The sequence below is a fragment of the Mesoplodon mirus genome (assembly GCF_964341445.2).
Source record: "Mesoplodon mirus genome assembly, chromosome: 19".
Lineage (NCBI taxonomy): Eukaryota > Metazoa > Chordata > Mammalia > Artiodactyla > Ziphiidae > Mesoplodon > Mesoplodon mirus.
This window is the reverse complement of record NC_138995.1, coordinates 38,980,951-39,008,630: the sequence shown is the minus strand read 5'-3', so window position 1 is coordinate 39,008,630 and position 27,680 is coordinate 38,980,951. Positions and strand designations below refer to the sequence as shown.

Sequence of the window (27,680 nt, the reverse complement as noted above, 5' to 3'; positions counted from 1 at the left end):
TGTCCTTTTGAACGTAGGGGAAATGCACACATACGGGCTCAATCAGTTATTTCTCTGGGGTGACAGCAGAGCACCAGGGTTCCTCCAGCGTTACCTCATCTCAGCGCAGCACTGGGGAGGCGGTGCCTAGCAGAACCAACTCAGGGCCTGCATTAATCTGGTTTATTTACTGAACATTGACTTTTGGATTAAAAATGGTGTATGCAAACCTCTGATGCAACAGAAATGCCTCTGCCTCCTCCAAGGACCCTCCTCACAACCCTGAAGTTTAGACAATGAAGAAGTCCAACTGTGTGTAGTGGGAGAGGAAGTCACGTCACCCGAGTTGGAGACCCAAGAGTCAGGGCTACATGGTGCTTTTTCTCAAGCTGAGAGGCAGTGGCTGGCACGTGGTGGGTGCTCAGCAGAGTAATCAGCACACGTTTACTGGGTCCTCCTGATACCTGGTGATGTCATGGTATCAGGCTGGGGCCAGCTCAGGGGCCCATTCTTGGTTTAATGCTCTGCTGCCACCATCTTGAAATTCTTAATAGTTTCTGAGCACAGGGCCCCGTGTTTCCATTTTGCGCGGGGTCCTGCAAACTGCATAGCGAGTCCTGACCGGGGTTATGCTGTTGAGCAAGACAAATGCCCCCTCTTTGCAGGGCTTACATTTTAGGAGAGTGAGCACATGAAATACATTTTTTAAAAGTGATAGATAATGATGAGTGCTATGAGGACCATAACATGGGGTAGGGCGGGGGCAGTGCCGCTCCAAATGCTGCTCCCTGAAGAAATAAGGAGCTTGTGCCAGAATAAGTCCACACACTGTTTCGTCATCAAGTAAATCTTGCTATGAAAAAGGTAACGTCAGCTGCACTCAACAGTCCGCTTAGTGCTGTAGGCAATGTGTCCCAAGTGGTTCACAGCTGGTGGCCAGTCCACAGACCGACCACACTTTGAGTCGCCCTGGGGTAGGGGTGGCTTTAGGGAGGGCTGCACATATTTTCTGAATGGATGAAAGAATGAAGGCGGGCCTCTACCTCACCTTCCCTCCCTCAGAGAGTTGCCCACCACTCCTCTCGTTCCAGGTTGCCCTGGAGACCCTGTTACTGAGAGGACCCCAGAAGCCACGGACTCACCCTCTCGCCAACTATCACTACACAGGTAACGAGCGTGGCTGCCCGCGTGGTTTTGGCCTGGCTGAGGCCCCTGCGAGCCAGTCACTTTCCATGGCAAGCTCTGCACGTGCCTCCCGGAGTTCTCTTGGGGCCTACACCTGCCCTCCCAGAAGGGCCCGTCCTCTCTGGGGGACTCAGTGGGTGCTGTTCTCTAGTTGGATCCAACCTTCCCCTTTCCACTGGTTCCCTCGTGGGCTCTTCCTGGCCAGAAGGGGGGTGCCAGGTTGGGGTGGGCTCAGGTTTCCCAGTTGAGCACTCCAGCCTTGGAGTCAGGCAACCAGGGGCCCACGGCTGCCCTTGGCAAGTCTCTTAACCAGAGGAAGCCTCAAGTTGCTGCACCTGTCAAGTGGGGATGGTAATAGCCCCTACCTGCTAAGGTTTTTGTGAGGATTGTGTGAGATAAAGCAAGTAAGGGGCTTAGCAGAAATCTTGGCATATAAGTGGCGCTCAGTGGCCTGAAAAAGGAGGGGAGTCTGCACTTCAGCCGTGGCTGTGGTCCCAGAAGGAGAAACAGCCTTCCTCCTCTTGGCTGTTTCTCCAATAGGTTCGGACATCTGGACCTCCATGGAGAAGAGGCTCTTTAAGAAGGCGTTCTGTGCCTACAAGAAGGACTTCTACTTGATACACAAGATGGTAAGGCGAACATGGCAGGCTGGTGTAGACAAGGCTCCTTCACACGGCCGAGGCGCTAGAACTGCAGGGCCTGTCAGGGGCGATACTCTGCTCATGCTGTGAACAGTTGACAACTGAAATGCCATTGCTTGGAACAACCTGAAACGGTACAGAAATGAATCCCATGTTCCAAATAAAGCCCTCCAGACCCCTCCCCACAATCCTACTTCTGATTGATAACCTGACAGGTATTTACTGCCCATACGGATTTTACACACCTATATGCACTTTCTCAAAAAAGGATGACATCATATACTTAATATCCTGCTGATTAATTTGTTTTTTAACTTGATGTACGCAAAATTGCACATAATCGAAGTGTAAGATTTAATGTTTTTGACATAGTTATACACTTGTAAGACCACCACCATGATCAAGATAATGAGAGTATCCTTCACCCCCAAAAGTTCCCTCCTGCCCCTTTGCAACCCTTCCTTCCTGCCACCCGGGTCCCTAGTCAACTCTTGTCTACTTTCTGTCACTCTAAATGAGTTTGCATTTTCTAGAGGTTTATATAAATGGAATAATCATACAGCATGTGATCTGCTTTGTCTGGCTTCTTACACTCAACCTAATGATTTTGAGATTCATCCATGTTGTCGTGTGTACCCATAGTTCATCCCTTTACTGTTGAGGAGTATACCACTGTGTGGACGGACCACCGTTCATTTAATCATCCACCTGTTGGTGGTTTCCCGTTACTGATGACTACAGATAAAGCTGCTCTGCACATTTACATACAAGTCTTTGTACGGACATGTACTGGGTTTTTTTTTTTGTTTTTTTTTTTTTGCGGACACGGGGTTGGGATTATAAATACCTAGGAGGGGAATGAGGGTAACTTATAGTAGATGTATGTTTAACTTTTTAAGAAACTGCCAAACTGTTTTCCAAAGTGGCTCTACCACTTCCCATTCCCACCAGCAGGTTATGAAAGGTCCAGTTGCTCCACACCCTCGTCGACACGTGGTATGCTAAGTCTCTTTAATTTTAGCCATTCTAATGAGTGTACAGTAGCATCTGACTCCATTTTCCTAATGACTAATGATGCTGAGCATCTTTGTGTTTTTTTGCTCTATGTGCACCTTCTCTGGTGAGCTGTCTGTTCATATCTTTTGCCTCTGTTTTTATTGGAGTGTCTGTGTTTTTATTGAGCTGTAGGAGTTCTTATTTTGTTCTGAACACCAGTCCTTTATCCAGATATATGCTTTGGAAATATTTTCTCCCAATATGCCATTTGTCAGTCTTCTAACAGTGTCTTTTGAAGAAAAGTTTTAAATTTTGCTTAAGCATAACTTACTAGTTTCTCTTTTATAGACTGTGCTTTTCGTGTTGTATCTAAGAAATCTTTGCCTAACCCAAAGTCACAAAGATTTCCCCCTATGTTTTCTTCTGGAGGTTTTACAGTTTTAGGTTTTATTTCTAGATTTATGATCCATTGTAAGTTTATTTTTGTATGGGGTGCGAGGTGAGTTCATTTTTGCATATGGATATTTATTCCAATACCTTTTGATGGAAAGACCATACTTTCTCCACTCAGTTGCTTTTGTACCTTTGTTAAGTATCAGTTGGCCATATATATATGCATCTACTTCTGGACCCTGTATTCTGTTCCATTGATCTGTTTGTCTTTTATTAAGCTATTCCCATACTGTCTTTATTACTGTAGCTTTATTCTAAGTCTTGAAATTAGAAAATGTTAGTCCTTCAACTTTGTTATTCTTTTTCAAAGTTATTTTTTGTATTCTACATCCTTTTTAATTCCCTATGAATTTTAGAAATAACTTGTCAATTTGAAAATAAACATTCCTGCTAGGAACTTGATTGGTACTGTTTTTGACTCTCTACGTCAACTGGGGAGAGTTGTTACCTTAACAATATTGAGTCTTCTGACTCGTGAACAGGGTATATCTCTCTATTTCAATCTTTAATTTTTCAGCAATGTTTTGAAGTTTTCAGTGTACAGTTGTTGCATACATTTTGTCAGATTTATTCCTAAGCGCTTGGTTTTTTTCTGTTTTGTTTTTGTTTTTTCTTTTGCGGTATGCGGGCCTCTCACCATTGTGGCCTCTCCCGCCGCGGAGCACAGGCTCCGGACGCGCAGGCCCAGCGGCCATGGCTCACGGGCCCCACCGCTCCATGGCACGTGGGATCCCTCCAGGACCATTGCACGAACTCGTGTCCCTTGCATCGGCAGGCGGACTCTCAACCACTGCGCCACCAGGGAAGCCCAGTACTTGTGTTTTTTATGATGTTATAGAGTTCTTTTTTATTTCAGTTTCCAATGGTTTGTTGCTACTATGTATAGAAATAAAATTGATTTTTATATTGATCTTGTGTTCTGAAATGTTGCCAAACTAACTTACTAGTTTTGGTAACTTTTTTGTGGATTCCACTGAATTTTCTACATAGACAGTCATATCATCTGTAAATAAAGACACTTTTCTTTCTTCCTTTCCAACCTGGATGCCTTTACTTTTTTTCTTGCCTTTTTGCACTCTAGAACCACCAGTACAGTATTGAGTAGAAGTGGTGAGAGTGGAAATCCTTGTGTTGTTCATGATATTTGAGGGGAAAACACTCCACCGTTAGCTGTAGGGATTTTGTAGGTATCATTTATCAGGTTGAAGAGAAGTTCCTTCTATTCCTATTGTGCTGAGAGTTTCCATCAGGAATGGACATTGGATTGTATCAAATGCTTTTTCTGCACCTATCAAGATGCTCATATGATTTCTCTTTTTTAAGTTTAATATGATGAATTACATTGATTTTCGATTGTTAAACCAACCTCACGTTTCTGGGATGAGCTCCACTTAGTCATGGTATATTCTCCTTTATATATATATATATATATATATATATATATATATATATATATATATATAGTTGGATTCTGTTCGTTAAAGTTTTGTTTAAAAATTTTCATCTATGTTCATGAGGGACATTGGTCTGTAGCCTTCTTTCCTTGTAATATCTTTGTCTGGCTTTGGTATCAGAGAAATGTTGAACTTACGGACTGAGTTGGGAAGTATTCCTTCCTCTTCAGTTTTTTGGAGGGCTCTGCCTAGCTGTCGCATAAGGCTATGAGGTATCCAACACGTAAGGACACTCTGGTTTAATTAGTCCCAGTCGGTAGTCATGTGGCTCCACATGTCGTCACAGTGAGCGTCCTCGTGTGTACCTTTGTGTGCGTTTTCCTGGAGAGAAGCCTTCTTGGGCCAGCCTTGTTGCTCAGAGCGTGCAGAGCTTAGATGGTGTTGACTCTGGTGGCTTCTCTCTGAACTCCTTCATCCCCAGGAGGACTTTGTGATTCTCTGTCTCCCGTAGCAGTGGAGCATACCAAGCCGTAGGGGAGACACGTTTCAGGAGGGCTTTCAAAAAGTGGCGGCTGGCCCCATGGGGAGGGGATTTAGGGCGTCAAGGCCATTCTCACTGCTACTCCTGAGGCACTGTCCTTAGTCGGCTTCTGTCTTCCTCCACTAGGTCCAGACAAAAACAGTAGCCCAGTGTGTCGAGTTCTACTACACGCAGAAGAAAATGATCAAGTTTGACTGCGGCCGAGCCCCAGTGCCGGAAAAGAGGGTCAAGAGAGAGCTGGGTGAAGCAGACAGGACAGAAGCGAAGGTAGAGGGTCTCGGGATAGGGCTTCAGGAGTTCAGCACGGATCTGGATGCCCGGTGCCCATCCAAGCTGGGTGGCGGTGGGGGGGTGCACCCCGCGACGTCTGGACGCTCTGGACACCTGCTTCTCCCTTAGAAGGGCGGCGGGGCGGTCAGCACCCTTTCATCACCTCTGCCCCCTGTGCAGGTCACTCGTAGCCCTTGGAGGAAACCCAGCCACCGCCCAACCCCCGAATTACAGAGGACTACTGAGAGTTACAGGAGGGAGTCCATCCCCAACTCCAGCCCAAACACCGGCTCGAAGCGGACCCCTGAGCTGCCGGGGAGCAGCAAGGGCCAGGGCTTCTTTCCCTGCCAGAAGTGTGAGAGGTACCGCCCTTTCCTTAGATGCTCCCACACCGCCTGCCCTCAGCCCTCTGGGGTGCCCCCCTCAGGGCTACCCGCCTCCCCCTGCTCTGACCCCTGTGTCCTCTGGTGCCTCCTCAGGGTGTTTGGCAAGATCAAGGGTCGGAATGCCCACATGAAGTGGCACCGGCTTCAGGACCACGTGGATCCCACCGCCAGGGCAAGGGGGCCCATGGAGCCCTTCCAACTGTAGGAGGAGGAGGGCGAGCTAGGGGCTGGCATCGGCCCTCTGCGTGGGCAGCTAGTTGGGATGGGCACCTCCAGCCCTGTTGCGTCTCCTTTGTTGTTTCTGTACGTTTTCCCTTGTATATAGTATTAAATTTGTTTCTTAAGAAGCTGTCTTCTGGCTTCCCTGCCTGTTGATCCAGCGAAGGCTTTTGAGCCCCTGCTGCTCCCAGAAGCCACAGTGACTGAGTCCCTGCTCTGGAGGACCCTCATACATTAATGCAGCCAGCATTTATCAAGCACCTGCTGTAGCTGTGCCAGACAATGCCCAGTCCACGTGATGGGGACATAGTGATGGAGGGACAGGCCCCTCCCCTCACAGAGCTTACATTTTAGGAGCGGGAAGGTAGGAGTGATAAAGCAGCAAAAAGGTGAGTTTAGATATCTATAGTGCATATGCTTTGGGCCGTAATAACAGAGGAGTCAGCGTAGGTTTAAGCTCTCAGGACACGTGGTGGTGCCAGTGGCTCCACGGTGAAGTCCAGGCCTGCCAGCAGTGGCCAGCGTCTGCAAGTCGGCTGCAGCAGCAGCAGCAAGAATCCCCTCTTGTACACAGAGCACCCAAACCTTCGGAGGGTGCAGGGCAGAGAGCAGCTCCCTCCCTTCCTTGTTCCCCTTTTTAAAAGTGAGGAAAGCTTGTAGCAGCGCCCAACAGAACGCCCCTCACGTCTCCTCGGCCAGAACTGTAGCCCGTGCTCTTTCTGAACTGATCCGTGGCAGTGGAAAGGGAAGTGGCCACCGTTATCCCGGACCCTCAAGATTTGTCTCCAGGGCAAAAGCGTAAGTTGTGTTCCCCCCTGGTTTTCCCCAGTTCCAGGACTGGGGAGAACCAGTGTGTTCCCTCAAATTTGTTGTCACCCGATCCAAACTGGAATCCCATTTGCCAGGAAAAGAAGAGGAAGCAGAAACAGCCACTGGGGAGTCAGACCTTGTGTCTACCACAAAGCGACATGAGGAAAGTACAGCAGGGGGCCAAGTCCGAGGGAGTGACAGGGAGTGGCAGACGCTGGCAGGTGGATGGCGCGGGGGTGGGAAGCCACACTGAGGAGGCTGCTGAGGCTGAGACCCACTTCCAGGCCACGGTGCGGCAAAGCACAGACTCTGCCACGGGAACCAGGGGAGGTTGTGCAAAGCTCTAGCTGCTGTGAGGGTGCCGTGGGCGGCAAGACAGGAATCCTGGAGAGTAGCTGGAAGGCTCTCAGCGGAGATGGTGGCCTGGGCTGGAGTAGCAGTGAAGAGGCCAGAAGCGCAAGGATTAGGGATCATGTTAGAAGTAGATTCAGACATGCTGATGGGTCACACATCACAGGGAGAGCTGGTAAGGAAAAGGACAGATCGAGGTTGGCAGGGCAGGTTGGGGTTTGAGCAACTGAGTAGATGCTGTTAACTGAGATGAGGAAGAGGGACACCTCAGAGGATTGATGGCTTAAAGGCGTGACTGTGTCTGTAACTGTGTGCTGCCTTCGGAGGGACTGGCTAGGGGAGCAGGGCAAACGCTGGTGTCAGGAGGCTTCACAGAAGGGCCAGGTTTCAGCTCAGTCCATCTGAAAAGACGGGGAGGGAGGAGGAGCAGAGGAGGAAGTTGAGTTGGAAGCGGTGCGGGCACTTTGGTTGGGGAAAGGACTCTGGCATCAGATGAACCAGAATCTACAGCCTGGCTCTTCTTCCTTCTTTGCCACCTTGGGCAAGTCATTTGCCCTGTTTGAGTCTCAGTTTTCTCATTCTGTAACTGGGATGGAAAATGCCTACCCACATATATCTGGTTGGTTTGTTTTTAATGCCCTTTAACTTTTTCTTGTTGTTGTTGTTTTGCTGTGTTGGGTCTTCGTTTCTGTGCGATTGCTTTCTTTAGTTGCGGCGAGCGGGGGCCACTCTTCATTGCGGTGCGCGGACCTCTCACCGTCACGGCCTCTCGTTGCGGAGCACAAGCTCCAGACGCGCAGGCTCAGTAGTTGTGGCTCACGGGCCTAGTTGCTCTGCGACATGTGGGATCTTCCCAGACCAGGGCCCTGCATCGGCAGGCAGACTCCCAACCACTGCACCACCAAGGAAGTCCCGAACCTGATGTTTCTTAAATGCTTTCCGGGATGGCAATCCAGGACACGAGTGTGTAATCTATACATGCATTTTAGAGCAAATATTCCACAAGTAATAATTATGCCAAGGGCATGGAAAACCCACTGATACTTGACCAGGCGATGGATCAAAACCTGTAGTTCGGGGGCTTCCCTGGTGGCACAGTGGTTAAGAATTGCCTGCCAATGCAGGGGACACGGGTTCGAGCCCTGGTCCGGGAAGATCCCACATGCCGCGGAGCAACTAAGCCCATGCGCCACTAGTGAGCCTGCGCTCTAGCGCCCGCAAGCCACAACTACTGAAGCCCGCACGCCTAGAGCCCATGCTCTGCAACAAGAGAAGCCACTGCAACCAGAAGCCCGCGCACTGCAACGAAGAGTAGCCCCCACTCGCCGCAACTAGAGAAAGCCCACGCACAGCAATGAAGACCCAGCGCAGCCAAAAATAAATAAATAAAATAAATAAAATTAAAAAAAAATAACACCACCTGTAGTTTGAAGGATTCTGAGTTAATCCTAGTGGAGGGCTCAGAGCAGTACGTGGCTCTTGGCTGGCACGCGAGAAACATCATCTATCGTTGTTACCGTCATTATTACTGTCCATGTTGTCGTTAATAACAGCTCAGTGAGGTGGGCACTGCTCCCTCCTTGCCTCCCAGACCGGGGAAAGGGGTCACCCTGCTGCTGAGTGGAGGGCAGTGCCTGGCAGGATGGGGCTCCGGCTCAGCCCCCAACCAAGGACCAGGCAGTTCTGAGTTCCTAACCGCTAAATGGCCATAACCAAACCCGCCTCCTAGGACAGTCGTGACGTTCACTGACGTCACGTACAGGAGGTGCCGAGAACCTGACCAGGGACGTTATGGGCATTAAGAGGACGGCACGGGTAAGAATAATACACATTGTTACTCTTCCGTAAATGTAATAACATGAACATAATGTGTATTTGTTGGGTTCTGGATTTAGTCATTTATATTATGCCAGATAAATTATTTGGAATGTTACTGTGGTTGTTGTGAGGACTAAATGAAAATTACTGTAAAGGGCCTGGCATATGATAGGTATTTGGTAACTGATAGTTATGTTAATGAAGACGGAGGAGGGGGGAGTGGGAGGGAGAGAGAAGAGGGGGGAGGAGGAAAAAGGAGGGGGAGGGATGGGGAGCGAAGCGGGGAGGGGAGAGGCCACACAAGAGGAAGAAGAGGGAGGGACGACTGGCACTGAGTAATGGGCCCGGCACACAGTAGGTGCTCAATAAAAGTCCACTGTGTTCCCCGCTCTGGGCTTTGCTCATCACCCCTGCCTTCATCTTCCAGGTGGACACTGAGGTCCACAACAGTCGATCCCCTTCCCCCAGGTCACACACCCCACCCATGGCTGGGCCGGGACAGGACCCCCCAGCGCCCCCGCCCTGCCCACTGTGAACTCCAGAGCCAGCCTCTGCCTCTGTTCCAGCTCTGTAGCAGCTGCCCTCCAAGGCCAGGGACTCAGGACCACACCTCCTTCTCTGAGGGGCCGGAGGGCACAGCTGGGGGTCCAGCAGCTCCGGCCTCACCTCCACCCCACACTGCTCCTCAGTGACTGCCCCCTGCCCCCCTCCCGGCAAAGTGCCTCAGGGGACGAGTGCGACCCCTTCTCCCCTCCCCCACTGGCTGCCACCACAGGCGACTTGGGTGATGCCTGGAGCCCACGGCCTTCCCCGAGCCCCCGGGCCACTTACCCCAGGACCTTCATAGAAGGCACTTCGACGGGCCTCCCCGGGATTATCCAGGAGCTCATCACTGTCAAGCTGCACCAAGACCCGCCCCCACCCAAGGTCAAAGGTCAGCTGGGCAGTGGGCCGGCCCACCTCTAGAACAAAAACCAATTGAGGGTTACATGGGACAAAAAGACAAAGACGAGGTGGGGGGGTTGCGGGGGGAGATTCGAGGGGTACAGGAAACTCCGCCTCCAGAAAAGTCGCCCCAAAGAAAGGGGCTTGGCTGCAAGATTAAAATGTGAGGCAACCCCAGCACTGAGTCCGAGCCTCTCCTGACATGCCTGCCTTGAACTCTAGAATCCTGCCTCCGTGGCTTTGCTCAAGCGTCTTTGGTAACACATCTGGCAGGGCCTGTCACATTTGTCACCTCCTCCCGACAACTGTCCGTCCCTTCCTACTAAGTCACTCCTTCCACTGCCCAGCCCAAGCACCCGGCACGCCCTGCCACCCGGGCGCCTAACGTGCGTGCTGTTCCCGTGTCTGGGAGCACAGGGACCTGTCTCGTTCCTGCAGACATAGGCAATGTCTACAACAGGCCCTAAGCGCCCAATGAATGGCTGTCCACAGCCAAGCCTCCCCAGTTTCTCTGTCCAGCTGATCTTTTTCCAGAACCCCAGACTGCTATATCCAATAGCCGCCCTTGGACTTCTGGCATCCACCTCGAACTCCCAGTCTCAGAGAACGGTACCACCACCCACTCAGCTGCTCAGGTCAAGTCCAGGAGGCATTCTGGATGCTCTTTCTTCCTCACCGTCTAAGCCACCAGCAAGTCTAGTGATCCTGCCTCCCAGACAGATCCCAGAGCCAGCGTCTGGTACCTCCTCCCGTGCCTGCCCTGGGGCCCAGGCCACCAACTTCTGCTCCGCACTCGCCTCCGCTCCACAGATTATTTGATACATCCCCTCTCAAGGAGCTGAGCTCCGTCCCCTCCCTGTGAGTGTGGGCGGGCTTAGTGACTCGCTTCTAGCAAATGCAGTATGACGGAAGTGACAGTGTGCGACTTTGGAGACTAGGTCATAAAAGGCACTGAGCTTCCTCCTGGCTCTCTCCCTTGGGCCACTTGCTCTGGGGGAACCAGCTGCCATGCTGTGAGGACACTCAAGCAATCCTAGGGGGAGGCCCACATGGTGAGGAGCTGAGGCCTCCAGCCAACTGCCACGGCAGTGAGTCACTGTGGAGGCACATCCTCCAGCCCCAGACAAGCCCTCAGATGACAGTGGCTCCAGGCAACATCCTGACTGCTACTCAGGGGAGACACTGAGCTAGACACCCAGCTAAGCACTCCCCAGTTCCTGACCCTCAGAAACTGAGAGCTCTAACAAATGTTGTTTTAAGTCACTAAGTGATGGGATAACTTGTTATGCAGCTGTGGGTGACTGATACAGCTCCTCATGGCTCAACAGACATCCACTCTCCCCCACTTTGTTCCATTCCCTGGAGGGCAAACGGAATGTGGCATTCTCCTGCTTAATAACCCGTCAGAACTGCCTGTCACGTTCAGAATAAAGTCTGAACTCCTCGATCAAGTCCTCCAAGCCCTTCATGACCTGGTGATTTTTGTCCACTCCAGTCTTACCACCTTCTAGTTTCCCCTTCATTCCGGCCCCACTGGCCTTCTTTCTCAAACTTTCCAACCTTCCTACCTGTCCTTCCCCTGCCCAGAGCGCCATGGGCACCTCCCTTTGATCCTTCAGCTTCACACCAGCTAGAGAAGAAGCCCCTGCTTCCGCCTCCCATTCATTTTCTTTTAAACCTCTTTTGTTGTGCAAGTGACATTATTATTTCTTATGCTGCTCTGCATGGTGCTTTCCACCATCACCTTTATTAGCTCTCGGTTGCTTTGTTTACCAAGGAAATGTGTATGGAGTGAGGGCAGGGATTTGCCATCTCTTTCACTCTCTGCCATAACCCTGGGGCCTGGCTCATGGAAGGCAAGGGGCAGATGTCTACTGAATCAGCGGGGAGTGTCTCTCAGCTCCCAATTCCACAGGCCCCTGCCCTGGGGATGCTTCTCCCTGCCCCAGCACTCACCTTCTCAGATCCATGTAAGAAGTCACTGAGGGCCTGAGGGTCACTGAAAGAGAGAAGGGGAGAGACATTTGAGGACATGAGGGACAGGGGAGGGGAGGGAGAGGGTGGGGGAGGGTGGGGTGGGGTGGGGTGGGGAGCCCATTACTCACCAAATCACGTCTAGTAAGCATCTCCCATCCTCATCATCCATCGCCACTGGACGGGGCAGGGCGGGAAGAGGGCAAGGGAGACAAGTTAGATGTCGGCAGCGTGCCAGGACCCTCCCTGCAAGGACCATTCCCTGGGGCCAAGACCCCTGGAGGGGTCAGGCTTTCTGTCCCCTTAAGTCTAGGGGCATGGGTAGGGGTGGGGCAGGTGCCCTCCGTACCAGAGCCTCCTGATCAGAGACAGACAGCTGCCTTTTCCTCCTCCCTCTCTCTCCCCAGCGTCTGATGACGATGGTGATGACATCAACCCAGACTGAGTCCTGATCACATGCAGGCCCCGTGCTAAGTGCTTCACACACATGTATCTCATTTAATCCCCACAGTATCCCTCGAGGTGGGTCCTGCCACCCCCGCTTTGCAGATGAGTAAAAGGAAGAGCTGAGACCATGGTTCTCTGTCTCCCAGCTAGCAGGTGGCAGAGCCAGCCCTGAACCCACAAGTCTGGCCCCAAGCCTGTGCTCCTGTCCTACACGTGACTGGGTGAAAGAGGGAGGGAGGGGAGGCGGCATGAAGGGGCCCAGGCTCTGGGTCCCCCTGGAAGACACATGCAGCGTGGTTCTCAAGGAAGGGAACAGAGAGGGAGAGGGGCCAGGAGGGCAGGCGCTCTGAGTCAGAGGAACCGCCAGAGCCGGGCCGAGCCTGTCAGAATGATGAGGATGAGGACGGCTAACATTTGGCTCCTGCTTACCATGTGCCAGGCACTGTCCCAAGCGTTTCACAAATGTTAGCTTGTTCAGCCCCCATGGGAAAGGGATGCCGTGTGCCCCAGTTTACAAGTGAGAAAACAAGTTCTCTGTTTGCCCATCCACCCCCGCGCCAACCACCACTGCTCCAGACATCCTACCAAGCTTCCACGCACCCATCTTTACAAACTTCCACCCAACCGCCCATCTTTCTTGTCTTCCAAACACACAAACTGACGCGTCCTTCCATCCGCTCCTCCTTTTTACTGTTTTGGGCCGCACTGAGAGGCTTGCGGGATCTCAGTTCTCCGATCAGGGACTGAACCCGGGCCCGGGCAGGGAAAGCACTGAGTCCTAACCACTGGACCGCCAGGGAAGTCCCCATCCGCCTATCCTTCCATCAGCCCACGCATCCTTCCCTCCCAACCACGCAGACAGAACACGATGAGAAATCACACACAATCCCGGTCCAGGGCCATGGAGTTGTTACCCTCTCTTTTTCTTCTTGGTAGGGGGAGGGGGATGGTCCCGAACTCACTGAGGACATGGTGACTGTCGTGCCCCCCCCCCCCAGCTGGGTCACCATCCCTAACCCTCAATAGCATTCTCTGAACTTCCTGATCACCACTACAGCCCCTATTACCCTCGACGGCTCTGTGACGTAAAGAATCTCAGGGAGGGAACCCATATGGTTATTTCAGGGGCTCCTCTGGACAGTACCCTGGAGAGTCTGATGAAAACAAAGGACCCTCTTGCCAGAAACATGCATGTGGGCCAGAAATGTTACACGTTCTTTCCCAGGGGAAGTGTGTCATGGGACACACACACACACACACGTATGCACACACGTACACACTTCACGGGCCCTGGGTTAACAAGCCCAGTCTAGAACAGAAACACATGGCTCCGGAGCCTCACACACCCATCACGCTCGCCTCTAGAGCTGGCCCCGGGGACTGTCCCCAGAGAGGCCCTTCCAAGGCTCTTGCTGCATCCGTGCGGCAAGATAACACACTCTCTCTGGCTTCATATCTCCGCCCACACCCACTGTCTTCCCATGTCACCAGCTCTGTGGCCTACGAGCCCCTGCCCTTCCCAACCAGCCTAAGGTGGGCAAGGCCTGGCCAGGGAATGACAAGGCAGGATCTGCAGAGAATCTGGAGAAGACGGAAAGGGGGGAGGGAGATCCTGCCTGCAGATGGCATGGAGGTTGGGGGGGAATGGCCCGAAGGACCCAGGGGGCCCAGGCTGGAGAGGGCGGGGCTGAAGGATGTGGCTGAGCCAGGCTCTTCCAAGAAGGAACGTCCCTTCCGGGGAGGTGGACGGGAGACCACGGCCCCTCCGGGAATGAGCAGGATGCTTGGCTGGTTACCTGCGCTACAAACGAATCATGAAGGGAAGGAGGGGGCGTCCACTCCAGCTCTACGCAGGGCCCCCAGCTGGGGATGTGGGGAGGGTCCTTTTGGGGGCCAGCTGTGGAGAGAGAATGAGAGAGAGGCTGTGAGTGAGACAGTCAGTGAAAGGGAGAAAGATGTAGCCAGAGAGACGAGAGGTCAAATACCAGTTTAAAACCACAGGAAAGGGGCTTCCCTGGTGGTGCAGTGGTTGAGAGTCCGCCTGCCGATGCAGGGCACGTGGGTTCGTGCCCCGGTCTGGGAAGATCCCACATGCCGTGGAACGGCTGGGCCCATGAACCATGGCCGCTGAGCCTGCGCGTCCGGAGCCTGTGCTCTGCAAGGGGAGAGGCCACAACAGTGGGAGGCCCGCATACCGCAAAAAAAAAAACAACAAAACAAAAACCCACAGGAAACAACACTGTACATTATCACATATATATATGCAGACACACTGCACTATATCTACATACAGTGTGTGTACATATATATATATATATTCACACACACACACATCATGCAATAGTATATAACATTATATGATATAATCCATCAGCACTTCAATCTAGCAAACTACAGTCAGGTCTCATCATCTGAGGTGCTTATGTCCTATAAGGTCACCGTGAATTTGCGATTATGGCCGCTGAGCCGCAGCCCCTGGGGAAAGACAGGGTTAGCTTCCTGCCAGCCTCTGGTCCCATTCTCATCAACCCATCAATATATCCCCTTGGCTTATGTGTGTTTCTGTTTAAAGGCACCTTGTTTGGGACTTCCCTGGTGGCGCAGTGGTTGAGAGTCCGCCTGCCAATGCAGGGGACACGGGTTTGAGCCCTGGTCCGGGAAGATCCCGCATGCCGTGGAGCAACAGAGCCCGTGCGCTACAACTACTGAGCCTGCGCGCCTAGAGCCCGTGCTCCGCAACAGGAGAAGCCACCGCAATGAGAAGCCCGCGCACCACGAGAGTAGCCCCTGCTCGTCGCAACTAGAGAAATCCCACGCACAGCAACGAAGACCCAACTCAGCCATAAATAATAAATAAATAAATAAATTTATTTTAAAAATAATTTAAAAAAACAATAAAGACACCCTGTTTAACATAAACGGTTGATTCGCTCACACCGAGCTCAAGGCCCACAGCGCTGTAACTCATGCCTGAGGGCAGGTCACCTCACACGCGCGATCTCTCCAGAGCACATCGCAGCCTTCCTGTGCTTATGGACAGTGGGCGGCCCTTCAGCCCTACACGGGAGGGGCCGGGTTTAACAGCAAAACCACCCACAAAAAGCACAAAAGTGCAAAACAACAGGGCGCTAAAGAGGATGCTTCTTTATAGCTCTCGAGCTGAACAGAGAGGCAGAGGGTCGCCGCGTTCAACCTCAGCTGGTAGCACGTGCATCGGGAGACTCAAGATAGACTCACGGCTCTGCACACGTCTGCAAGTGACCAGGAAAGCGCCGTGAGTACTGATTTGGCGGTTAACAATGTTAGCAAACAGGCGGATTCACAAATATGGAATCCACGAATAACAAGGATTGACCTGATGACAGTAATGATGGTGGCTGTGATGACGATGATGATGGCTGCTGGTTTGAAGTACTCTGCACGTATCAGCCTGTTCACCGTCTTTGAATCCCTATGAAGCAGGTGCTTTTCGCAGCCCCATTCCACAGATGAGGAAGGCGAGGCTCAGAACGGTGAGCCATACGCCCTATATCCCTCCAGTGGTCAGTGGTCAGGCTGGGGTCTGAGCCAAGGTCGGCTGACTCCAGAGTCCCCGCCCTTAACCACTATCCCACAGACGGTCCTCTCGTCATATTGTTTCTCTTTTAAATGTGAAGCCAACACGCCACAGGGTCAAGATAAGACGAAGCTGGGTGACAGCCTTTGTTAGCATTTTGTGAATGCCTGGGATAGCTCAGATCCAAAAAAGCGATAAAGCGAGCAGATGGAAGAGAGAGCAGGAACGAGAGCTGCTTCTCCTTTTTATGGAGAGCCCCAGGCCCTGGAAAGAGCTAGAAAGCATCTGTCACAAGACCCTGGAACACGGGATCCTGGCCCATCTAGATTCCAGGTGCACTGCCCTGGACCAGGGTGATCACAAGCGCCCAAGGTGGCTTTGGGAGCGCCGCCAGCTCCATGTGGGTTCCCCCCTCCTCCATGCCCCAAGCTTTGGGTGTGGCCCAAGTTCTGTAAACGTCGGACCAGAAGTAGAGCCAGGAGGTGGGTGTCTCCTGAACAGGGCTCTCCAAAGGGGATCTGCGGGTGAATGTCCAGTGGGAGGCTCCAGCCTGTGAGAATCTGTTATCCATGTGTTTTCATTCAGATGCTAACAGCAGAGCAATGGACGAGGGGGACTTTCCGGGGAGAGGGCAAGGTTCTGCATGGTGATGGGGTGTCTGTTACATGGGGGTTTAAAAATTCACAGCTCAGGTTTCTGTATGTCAACACATATCAATTCAACCATGTTAATTTTACCTTTAAAAAACTGTACAAAACAGGGCTTCCCTGGTGGCGCAGAGAGTCCGCCTGTCGATGCACGGGACGCGGGTTCGTGCCCCGGGCCGGGAAGATCCCACATACCGCGGAGCGCCTAGGCCTGTGAGCCATGGCCGCTGAGCCTGTGCTCCGCAACGGGAGAGGCCACAACAGTGAGAGGCCCGCGTACCGCAAAAAAAAAAAAAAAAAAAAAAACCAAAACCGTACAAAATAAATAATCAGCATAGAGTTGTAGTGGGGGAGGAGAGCTAACAGACATGGCAAATGTTGGTAACTGTTAGAGCTGGATGATGGCTACCTGGGGGCTCAGTACACCGTTCTAGTTAATGTACATCTTCTCGAAAGTTTCCATAATAAAAAGAAAACCATTTGTCAATGATCAGCAGGTCCGGGGTTCCTCTGAGATGGGTCCCCTGTTCAGGTGCCAGGGTTGGCATCTATGTCGCCTATCAGGTTGATGCCAAGAGGCCCAGCATGGGGTTACAGTTTGGGGTTGGAGTCAGCAGTTCAAATCTCCACTTCCCCACACGTGGGCTGAAGTCGGGCAAGTGACTTCACCGCTCTAGGCTTCAGTGCCCTCATCTGTAAAATGGGCACAATCATAGTCCTTATTTTCACGTATGGCAGTGGAGAGGCTCTTAGGCCTTTAATCCTCTGGTGTAGTAAAGTATTTTGTAAGCGATAGATACTGTTACACAATCATTTTAGCTGCCATTGTGAATCTTACCTAGTGGGGCAACTCCCAAAGCTTTCTGGCCACAGCACAGTCAGGTTGGACAAAAGTCCCCAGGCCCCAGCTTTTCCACCTGGTGCCTTTTGTCACATTTGGCCCTTGAGCACATTTTGAAGGGTTTACACCCAAGGCAATAGAAATGAAAGCAAAAATAAACAAATGGGACCTAATCAAACTTATATGCTTTTGCACAGTAAGGGAAACCAGAAACAAAAGGAAAAGACAACCTATAGCCTGGGAGAAGATACTTGCAAATGATGTGACTGACAAGGGCTTAATTTCCAAAATATACAGACAGCTCATACAACTCAATAACAACAAAACAAACAACCCAATCAAAAAGTGGGCAGAACACCTGAATAGTCATTTCTCCAAAGAAGACATACAAATGGTCAACAGGCACATGAAAAGATGCTCAACATTGCTAATTATCAGAGAAATGCAAATCAAAACTACAATGAGGTATCACCTCACACCAGTCAGAATGCCATCATCAAAAAGTCTACAAATAATAAATGCTGGAGACAGTGTGGAGAAAGGGGAACCTTCCTGCACTGTTGGTGGGAATGGAAATTGGTGCAGCCAATATGGAGAACAGCATGGAGGCTCCTTAAAAAACTAAAAATGGAGTTACCATATGGAAGGGTTTACATATCATTTGATTATGCACGTGGTCCGACTTCAACTGCCAGGTACCAGGTCTCCTTGGGTCCTTCCAAACCCCTGTTGTTACCCCATTTGTCAGGTGAGATAAACGAGGCTAAATAGAGTGGTGAATGGGAAACCATGCGCCACACACAACCAGTGATACGTGCCCCCTACCCACTCATGCACAGGGCTACCCAGGAGCCTGCAGCTCTCAACCCGGCAGACAGAGGGAGCCTTGAAAGACACAAATGAACCCACTGAGAGTGGAAAGACAGAATTTGAATGCTGTCTGGATATCTGATGATACTAAGAAATTGTGATGAAGATTCTAGGTATAACAATGGCATAGTGTTTTTGTTTTTCTGCTTTTTTTCCTTTAGAGTTCTTACCTTTTAGTAATACATCCTAAAATACATAGGGGTGAAGTGATCAAATGTCTGTGATTTACTGCAAAATAATCCAGTTCTGGGAGGTCAGGGGCATACTGACCTGCGCTGTCCAATACGGAAGCCACTAGCCATGTGTGACTACGCGCATTTAAGTTCAAGCTAATGAAATGAAATTAGGGCAAATGACTTGAGTAGCTATTTGTCCAAAGAAGATATACAAATGGCCATAAGCACAGGAAAAGATGATCCACACCACCAATCATTAGGGAAATGCAATCAAAACCACAGATGCCGCCCCACCCCCATTAGAAGGGCTACTATCAAAAAACCAAAAATTAACAAGTCTTGCCGAGGACCTGGAGAAACTGGAACCCTGGTGCTCTGTTAGTTAGTGGAAATGTAAAATGTTGCAGCTGCTGTGAAAAACACTTGGGCGGTTCCTCAAAAAATTAAAAATAGAATTAGCATATGACCCAGCAAGTCCACTTCTGGATATATACACAAAAGAATTGAAAGCAGGCTCTTGAAGACAGATTTATACACCCACGATCACAGCAACACTATTCACAAGAGCCAAAAGGTAGAAACAACCCAAGTGTCCATCAACAGATGACTGGATAAGCCAAATGTGCTGTCTATTTACAATGGAATAGCATTCAGGGAGGAAATTCTGAAACACGCAACAGCATGGATGACCTTAAGCTAGGTGAAGTGAGCCAGTGACAAAAAGACAAAGATACCATCTGATGCCACTTATGACGGAGAGACAGGAAGTAGAATGGCAGCTGCCAGGGACTGGGGGCAGGGGAGGAGAAACCGGGAGTTATTGTTTAGTGGGTGCAGAGTTTCAGTTCTGCAAGATGCTACAAGTTCTGGAGAAGGATGGGGGTGAAGGTTGCACAACTATGCAAACGCACTTACTGTCGCTGAATCGTACACTTCGAAATGGCTGAGATGGTAGGTTGTGTTATGTATATTTTACTGCAATAAACACATGGGAAAAAAAGGGGGACAAGGAGGAATGTGAAAGTTTTAAATAAAAAAGATTTACCTTAAGAGTGTAAAGGAAATTAAACATTTAGTTTGCGGTCACGGTGGCGACATTTCGTGGGCTTGACAGCCACACGTGGCTGCTGGCTACCACACAGGACACCGCAGATCTAGAATATTCCCACGGTGGCAGAAAGCTCTCTTGGACAGCGCTGGTCTGTCAGAGTGGCGGAAAACTGAAAATTGGCAAAGAGTTGGTTGATGGGGTCCATGTTTTACTATTCTACTTTGTGCACGTTTGCAGTTTTCCAAATTGAAAATTTTTTATTTTGAAAATACTTGAACATCAAAAAATCATACGTCTCTCTGATTTTTTGTCGTCTGTCTCCCCCACCAAAATGTCAACCCCCCCCCCGCCCCGAGGACAGGGATTTTGTCTGTTTTGTTCCCTGTGGGACACCCAGAGCCTGCACAGAGCATGGCACATGGTAGGGGGTCACTAAATATTTGTGGGGTGAACAAATGAATTTGCACAGGTGGTTAAACAAACCCAATCATTCGTTCAAAGAGCAGCCTGGTGAGAAGGGCATTTACTAATTGCCCGCTCTGTGTCCAGCATGGGGGAGAGCTGAGGATACCGTAACGAACAAAAGCAGACCCAGTCCTTGACTTTGGGCAAGATCAGGACTAGTGGTTCTCAACCAGGGGTGACATTAGACGCCCCTCTCCTTCCTCGACACACACATACTCAAAAAGCTTTTGAAAAAGTGACCGGGGAGGTGGGGGACACACAATTAGCATGCAAAGCTGCAACCCCAAATTACGCACAGGGGAGCGGACGCCTTGCGCTCCTTCAGAGCAGAAGCTTTAAAAGCCATCGCACGGTTCTGCCCAAGTCCTGGCATGACAATGGGTACGTGGACAGAGCCACAGCCAATGCACGAAGCTCGGACACACGAGCGAGAGAGGAGCCTTTGCTGCTGTCAGCTGCTGAGATCTAGGGCTCACTCATTACTGCAAAGCACTCAGCCGAAGCTGGCTGATACATCTAGGAAGAGCCTACCCTGCCCCAGTGCTTCCTTGGTATCAGGCCCTGTGCTAACCCCACACCTATTGATTCCTCCCAGGCCCCGGGGAGGCAGGAGGAACATTTCCCACAGCGCAGGAAACTGAGGCTCCCAGGGGTCAGGACACTTGCCCCAAACCACACTGTGAGGCCAGAATTTGAACTCAGACCCTGTGATTCTGAAGAACCTCCTTCTCCACCACTGGGCTATCAAAAGCACGAAAAGATGGGCTTGCGAAACCACAACCAGCTCAAGAGAACAGCCAGGATGCAACAATGACCAAGTGTCCTTCCAGAAAATCCTGTGAATTCCTCCGGCACTTGGAATGCCATCGGAGTTTTGCGTTGTCATCAGGAGTTGTGCAGAAGCCAGGCTGCTGAGCAGGATACAGAATTAAAAGTCCCCGCAGGGCCTCCCTGGTGGCGCAGTGGTTGAGAGTCCGCCTGCCGATGCAGGGGATACGGGTTCGTGCCCCGGTCTGGGAGGATCCCATATGCCGCGGAGCGGCTGGGCCCGTGAGCCATGGCCGCTGGGCCTGCGCATCCGGAGCCTGTGCTCCGCAACGGGGGAGGCCACAACAGTGAGAGGCCCGCATACCGCAAAAAAAAAAAAAAAAAGTCCCCGCAAAGCTCCAGAAACAGGCTAATTTTAATTTAGATTTAATTTAATGCTAGTAACCCTCAGGTTATTTGCAAGTCATAAAAATCAAAGTCGACGGGACACTACCATTTGCTCATGGGAAGTGATAGGTGAAGAGGATGTGGCAAAGTCTAGCTGTTGCTTTTCCAAACACCATTTCCCCACCCCTCCTCGCCTTGCTCACAGAAGCCTGATGCTGCTCGGGGTAACCCCTGCCAATTCCAAGATGTAAACAAACGCTGTTCTGAGTCAGTCAGTCTTTTTCCAACTATGGGTCATGCCTTTGAGGGTTGTGAAATCCAATTAGCAGGTTGTGACAAGGAATTTTGTTTTAAGTTAAAGAGTATGGGGTCAAATGGAATGGGATAGAATAGGAAATATTCAAAGGCATCACACAGGGTAAGCAAAAGGATCAGTTTGTGATACTCGTTTCAATTTTGTGTGTCTCTGTGTGTACATATTTCCGACTGTGGGTTGTGGCCAAAATAGCTTTAAAATAATTGGACGAGGCCAGTGGCACTGCTCTCCCCTTTATCAGCCATTCACTTTCCCAGGCTTCCTAGCAGCTAGGCTAGCCATAGTTTTGCAAATAAGTAAAAGCCAAAGTGTACAGAGTTGGGTTCTGCTCAATGAATCTTTTGGGGAAGACAGAATTTGGGAAAGGTTTTCTTCCAGAATATAAAGACAGAGCTTCTCTAGGGAGAAAGTCTTTTGCTTCCTGCTTCCAGCTTTGAATACAGTTGAGAAGACTGGAGCTGTGGCAGCTATTTTGCAATCATGAGGCAATAAATCTGAGGCTGGTAAGCCCACCTACGGAGGATAACTGATGAGAGGAGAGAAAAAGACTAGGTTCTTAACACTCCTCATGGGTTGCCTGCCTCCAGACTTCTTAATCCTTACAGTTTAAGCCACTGTTAGGTTTTCCGTTATTTGCAGTCAAACACAACCTGACACAAACGAGTTGGCATTTCTACACATCTTTGCAGCCCATCACAAGGACTCTCAAAGCCTTCCGTGGGTCAAGGACTGTACTCTGTGAATCCGCTGATTGAGAAGAGAGGCCCAGCAAAATGGGAGAGGGCTGATGGCAAGGGGATCTGGAAAAAAGACCACTGGGGCCAAAAACTCTTCTTCTCCCTAGTCCCACTGTTTACAGCTCCTCCTATTTATTATCCAACCCTTGAACTTGGGCTGGCCTTCTGACTGGCCTTGGCCAACAGAATGTGGTGGAAGTGATGGTGTGCGTTTCTGAGCCTACTCTTTGCCCAGCTGCCATGTGACAAAGTCCAGGCTAGCCTTTCGGAGGACAAGAGACACATGCCCATCACCTCTATCATCCCAGCTCACAGCCAGCCAAGCCCTAGAAGCAGAGCTGCCTAGCTGACCTACAGCTGACCACACCCAGGTAAGACAGAAGTAACCAGAGGTACCCAAGGCCAAATTCTAACCAGTGGAACCACAGTTTTGTTTTAATCCACTGTGGCGCATCGTGTTTTCCAAACATGGCTGAAATAATGTCTACAACCTCCCATGATCTACCAAGGTGGGATCTTGCCAGTCCCCTTGAATTGAGGAAACTTTGTGACTACTTCAACCAGGACAGTGCAACAGAAGTGCCACTATGTGACTTCTGAAGCTAGGTCATAAAAGTCAACTCAGTTTCTGCCATGTCCACCAGGACATTGACCCTGGAAGCCCTAAGCCACCTTAATAGAATTCTTACCGCTCTGAGGCCACCATGCTATGGGGAAGCCTAAGCTAGACACATGGAGAGACCATGAGTAGATGCTCTGGTTGATGGTCTTATCTTCAAGTCATCCCAGCCCAGGTGCCATGCATGGCATATGAACAAGCCCTCAGCCCCCAGCCTGCGAGTCTTCCCAGCCAAGACTGCAGACATCATGGAGCAGAGACCCACTATGTCAAATTCCATGTCAAATTCTTGGCCCATAAAACCTGTGAGCATAATACAGTTGTTCCATTAAGCTGCTACATTTTGGGGTAATCTGTTAAACAGCAACAGTAACCAGAACAGCCTCTCAACTTGGGGGTTATTTGTTATGTGGCAGCAGCTAGCTGATACAGCCCTCTCTAGAGACTAAGTACCAACTTTGACCTCACACCTCTGACTCACCCAACTCTTTCTTTTTTTTTTTTTTTTAATTAATTCATTTATTTTTGGCTGCATTGGGTCTTCATTGCTGCGTGCAGGCATTCTCTAGTTGCGGCGACGGGGGCTCTTCTTTGTTGTGGTGCACGTGCTTCTCACTGTGGTGGCTTCTCTTGTTGCGGGGCATGGGCTCTAGGTGCATGGGCTTCAGTAGTTGTGGCATGCAGGCTCAGTAGTTGTGGCTCACGGGCTCTAGAGCGCAGGCTCATTAGTTGTGGCACATGGGTTTAGCTGCTCCGCAGCATGTGGGATCTTCCCGGACCGGGGATTGAACCCATGTTCCCTGCATTGGCAGGTGGATTCTTAACCACTGTGCCACCAGGGAAGTCCCTCACCCAAGTCTTACCCATTCCACCTCCCAAATCTCTCCACTTTATCTCTTCCTCTCCATGACCACTATTCCTGCCCAGATCCAGGCCTCACCATCTCTCTTTTCATCTATCCATCCACCCAGACTTTTGGGGAGAGAGAAAGAAAGAGCTCTTTGGAGAGCAATTAAAATCGACACCACCTTTATGTTCAGCGACCTTTAGAGTTCTAAAATCACTGAATTAGTTTAACAACATAAAAGCGTGCCCTATAAAACTTGGATTGCTCATAAAGCAACTGGTGTCTAGCTCCTAAAAGCCTTGTTTACACAGGTAGTCACACACTAGAAATGTTTGGTATGTTCTCTCTTTCCCTTTTTGCCATTCACCGCTGTTCTAAATGAAGCTATAAAGCCACAGACTTGCCAAGAAAATCAGGCATCTGAAAAGGTTTTTGAATTTTTTCTTAATACTAGTGTGTAAAAAACAGGGGGGAAACTCTGAGGAGTGAAACAGGTAACGGGGTGGGGTGAAGGGAACAAAAGCAGCGATTACACTGACCAGACACAGGGCTGCCCAGGGCATCAAGCAGAAGAGAACACTTCAAGTTCAGGAAAAAATGGAGTTAAGAGAAGCGAAGGGGAAAGAAAAGCCCCTACAACATTCCACACATGCTTTAGACCACTTGTTCCTAAACGTGGGCAGGCACCAGAATCACCTGGAAGGCTTTTAAAAGAAAGAATGAAAGAATGGACTTCAGAATCAGCAGGTTGGGGGCAGGGGCGGGGGGTGCTGAAAATTTGCATTTCTAACAAGTTCCCAGGTGATGCTGATGCTGCTGGTCCAAGGACCACTGCTCTAGAAGCTTTTGTCTCTTTAGTTTTCCTTCTGGGGCTCTTGCTCTTGCATAGAACACAAGCCACCAGTTCCTAGCCAGTGCCCAGGCCCCTGACAATGTGGCCTCGCAGGGTCCCCTCCGAGGCTCAGGAGGGTCCAACAGCCAGTCTCAGTCTGATATCCTTTTAAACAGAACTTGGATTTGGTTCCATTCAGCAATGTACCCTCCTAAGAGGACGACTCACAGTGAGTACAGGCCTTTTGCCCCTTTGCCAGAGACTTCCTTTCTCAGCCTCCTTTGCAGCCAAGTGTGGACATGGGAAGATGTTTACATTTGGATAAAAAAGACAGAACCTTACATTGGGAAGATTATTTGCCCCTACTCTTTCCTGCTTGAGAGAATGATGTGAAGCATGGTGACAATGGCCAGTGCTACAGCAGCCATTTTGCACTCCTGAGGGGGAAGGCCCAGTGAATCAGAGACAGACCCAGCATCCTGGCAATATTGAGCTGCCAACTATGCCTGGAATGGCCTTCAACTAGATGTGTTGTTCCAGAAGAGAACTAAAAGCCTGAATTAACTAAGGTTAAACATACACCTACTCTATGACCCAGAAATTCCACTTCAAGGAATTGACTTAATGGATGTGAAAAGTATGTCTACAAAAACATTTGTACAGAAGTTTTCATAGCAGCATTATTCACAAAAGCCCCAAATTGGAAACAGCACAGTGTCCATCGACTGGTAGATGGAGAAACAAACTATGTTATATCCACGCACTTGAATACAGCTTGATAATGAAAGGGAATAAACTACTGATACACGCAAGGTCATGGATGAATCTCAAATCCACCATGCTGAGGAAAGGAAGCCAGACACAAAAGACCATTCACTGTGCGATCCCCTTGAAGTAAAGTTCTAGTGAAAGTGATGGGGAAAAAAATCGGAGGTGTGATTGCCTTAAGCGAGCAGCAGGAGGGGGAGAGGGCTAAGTACTGACTAGGAAGGTCCACGAGGAAATCTTCTGGGATGATGGAAATGGTCTGTAGCTAGATCTGGGTGATGGTTACATAGGTAATATTGGCCAAAATTCATCAAGCAGTGCACTTAAGGTTTGTGCCTTTTATTATACTTACTTTGTATCCCAGTAAAGCACAGCTTAAAAAAACAAAAAACAAAAAAACCCTACACAATCCATTCTTGTTATTCGTGGTAGTTATGTTCGACAAAGTTGCCACAAACACTGAATTAGAGAATAAGGAACTATTGCTCCTGGGGGAAATACAGGTTCTTATGAGCCTCTGGTCCCAACATTTTCATCAACTGATCAATACATAACCTTGTTTTTACATGTGTTTCTGTTTAAAGACGCCTGATTTAATATATACGGCTGATTCATTCGCAGTAAACCCATAACCAACGGCGCTGTAACTCACACCTGAACGAAGCTCATCTGAGACACATCACAGCCTTCTGGAACTTAGGAACACTAGCCAACACTTCAGCACAATGTTTGCGGGGCATTTTAAACAGCTAAACCAGCAACCAAAAGCCCCCAAATGTGAAAAACGTGGCACTAAACAGACCAAGAAAAAGCCACTTGGCTACAGTAAGAGCTGAAACAAGAAGACAGAGGGTCGCCCTGGTTGATCTCAGCTGGGAACAGGCACACAGCACAACTCAAATTTTTCACTTGCTCTGCACATGTCTGTAAATGACTGGGAAAGCACCCGGTGTGCTGATCTGGGGGTTACAAAGAAATTTTAGCAGGTAGATGAATTCACAAATATGGCATGTGGGAATGAGAATCAACAGTACAGGGAAATATTGGTCAAGATTATAGCACACTTATTTACCCTTTACCTGGAGATTTCACTCATGGTCTGATCCTACAGGTACAACCTGATATATCCAAAATTATACATTTAGGAGGTTTTTAGGGCAAGGTGTGTGTCTACCAGCGAGATATTGGAAGTAATCCACTGGCCATCACTGGAAAACAGGTTAAATAAACTGGGTCCATCTAAATGGGAATACTATGCAGCTGTAAAAAAGAATGAAGAATACAAATGGCCAGCTATATGGGAAAAGAATCTGAAAAACAATACATATATGTACATATATAACTGAATCACTTTGCTGTATACCTGAAATTAACACAACATTGTAAATCAACTATACTCCAACGTAAAATTTTTAAAAAAAATTTTTTTAAAGAATACAAACGGCCAACAAGCCCATGAAGAGATGCTCAACATCAATAGCCACCAGGGAAATGCAAATCAAAACCACAAGTGGATGGGCTTCCCTGGTGGCGCAGTGGTTGAGAGTCTGCCTGCTGATGCAGGGGACACGGGTTCGTGCCCCGGTCTGGGAAGACCCCACATGTCACGGAGCGGCTGGGCCTGTGAACCATGGCCGCTGCGCCTGCACGTCCGCAACGGGAGAGGTCACAACAGTGAGAGGCCCGTGTACCGCAAAAAAAAAAAAAAAAAAAAAAAAAACCCACAAGTGGAGACTGCTTCACCCACTAGGATGGCTACAATCAAAAAGACAGACAATAATCAGTGCTGGTGAGGATGTGTAGAAATCAGAACACTCATACACTGCTGGTGGGAATGGAAAATGGCGGGGCCTCAGTGGAAAGTAGTCTGGGAAACTCCCCAAACAGTTAAACACTGTTACCATGTGACCCAGCAATATCACTCCTACATATAGACCCAAGAGAAATGAATACATGCATTCACACAAAAACCTGTATACAAATGTCCATAGCAGCATTATTCATAATAGCCAAAAGGTTGAAATAACCCAAATGTCCACCAACGGATGCATGGATCCACAAAACGTGGTCTCTCAATTTGGTGGGATATTACTCAGACATCAAAAGGAATGAGGTACTGATATACCACAGTACAACATGGATGATCCTTGAAAGCATCATGCTGAGTGAACGAAGCCAGACACAAAGGACCATATATTGTATGATCCCATTTTATGAACTGTCCAGAATAGACAAATCCACAGAGACAGAAAGATTAGTGGTTGCCAGAGGCTGTGGAGAGGGAGGAATTTGAAGTGGCTGTTCTTGGGCACAAAATTTTGGGGGGGGGGTGATAAAATTGTTCTGAAACTAGATAGTGGTGATGGTTGCACATTATAGAATCTTGAATAT

At 49.6% G+C, this 27,680-nt stretch overlaps 1 protein-coding gene and 1 pseudogene across 24 annotated transcripts in view; one reads left to right on the top strand and one right to left on the bottom strand.

The window, feature by feature from the left end:
- The window catches only part of LOC309794490 (zinc finger protein 541-like), a 36,536-nt pseudogene extending 30,476 nt beyond the window's left edge, over nt 1-6,060 (top strand). Inside the window, exons 12-16 of the transcript in view lie at nt 1,071-1,146; nt 1,705-1,793; nt 5,316-5,456; nt 5,640-5,821; nt 5,939-6,060. The product of the transcript in view is annotated as a zinc finger protein 541-like (transcript). The remainder of the gene's footprint in view (nt 1-1,070; nt 1,147-1,704; nt 1,794-5,315; nt 5,457-5,639; nt 5,822-5,938) is intronic.
- Nucleotides 1-27,680, bottom strand: part of LOC309794496 (BRD4-interacting chromatin-remodeling complex-associated protein-like) — an 85,273-nt gene that overhangs the window by 18,745 nt on the left and 38,848 nt on the right. For 5 of the 23 annotated variants that reach the window (XR_014292078.1, XR_014292089.1, XR_014292092.1 and 2 more), the window contains 4 exons: nt 14,206-14,306; nt 12,094-12,139; nt 11,945-11,987; nt 148-1,931 (listed from right to left, as the gene is read on the bottom strand). Coding sequence is in view for 4 of the 23 variants with exons in the window: in XM_082606059.1 (XP_082462185.1) it covers nt 1,833-1,931; nt 9,875-9,943; nt 11,945-11,987; nt 12,094-12,134 (252 nt within the window). In the remaining 19 variants the exon portion in view is untranslated. Of the gene's footprint in view, nt 1-147; nt 1,932-4,723; nt 5,354-5,445; nt 5,584-7,549; nt 7,627-9,874; nt 10,006-10,982; nt 11,988-12,093; nt 12,140-14,205; nt 14,307-14,394; nt 14,565-16,702; nt 16,741-19,544; nt 19,720-27,680 lie in introns of those variants that run through there. The other 18 variants (XR_014292079.1, XR_014292080.1, XM_082606059.1 and 15 more) reach the window with 16 other exon arrangements.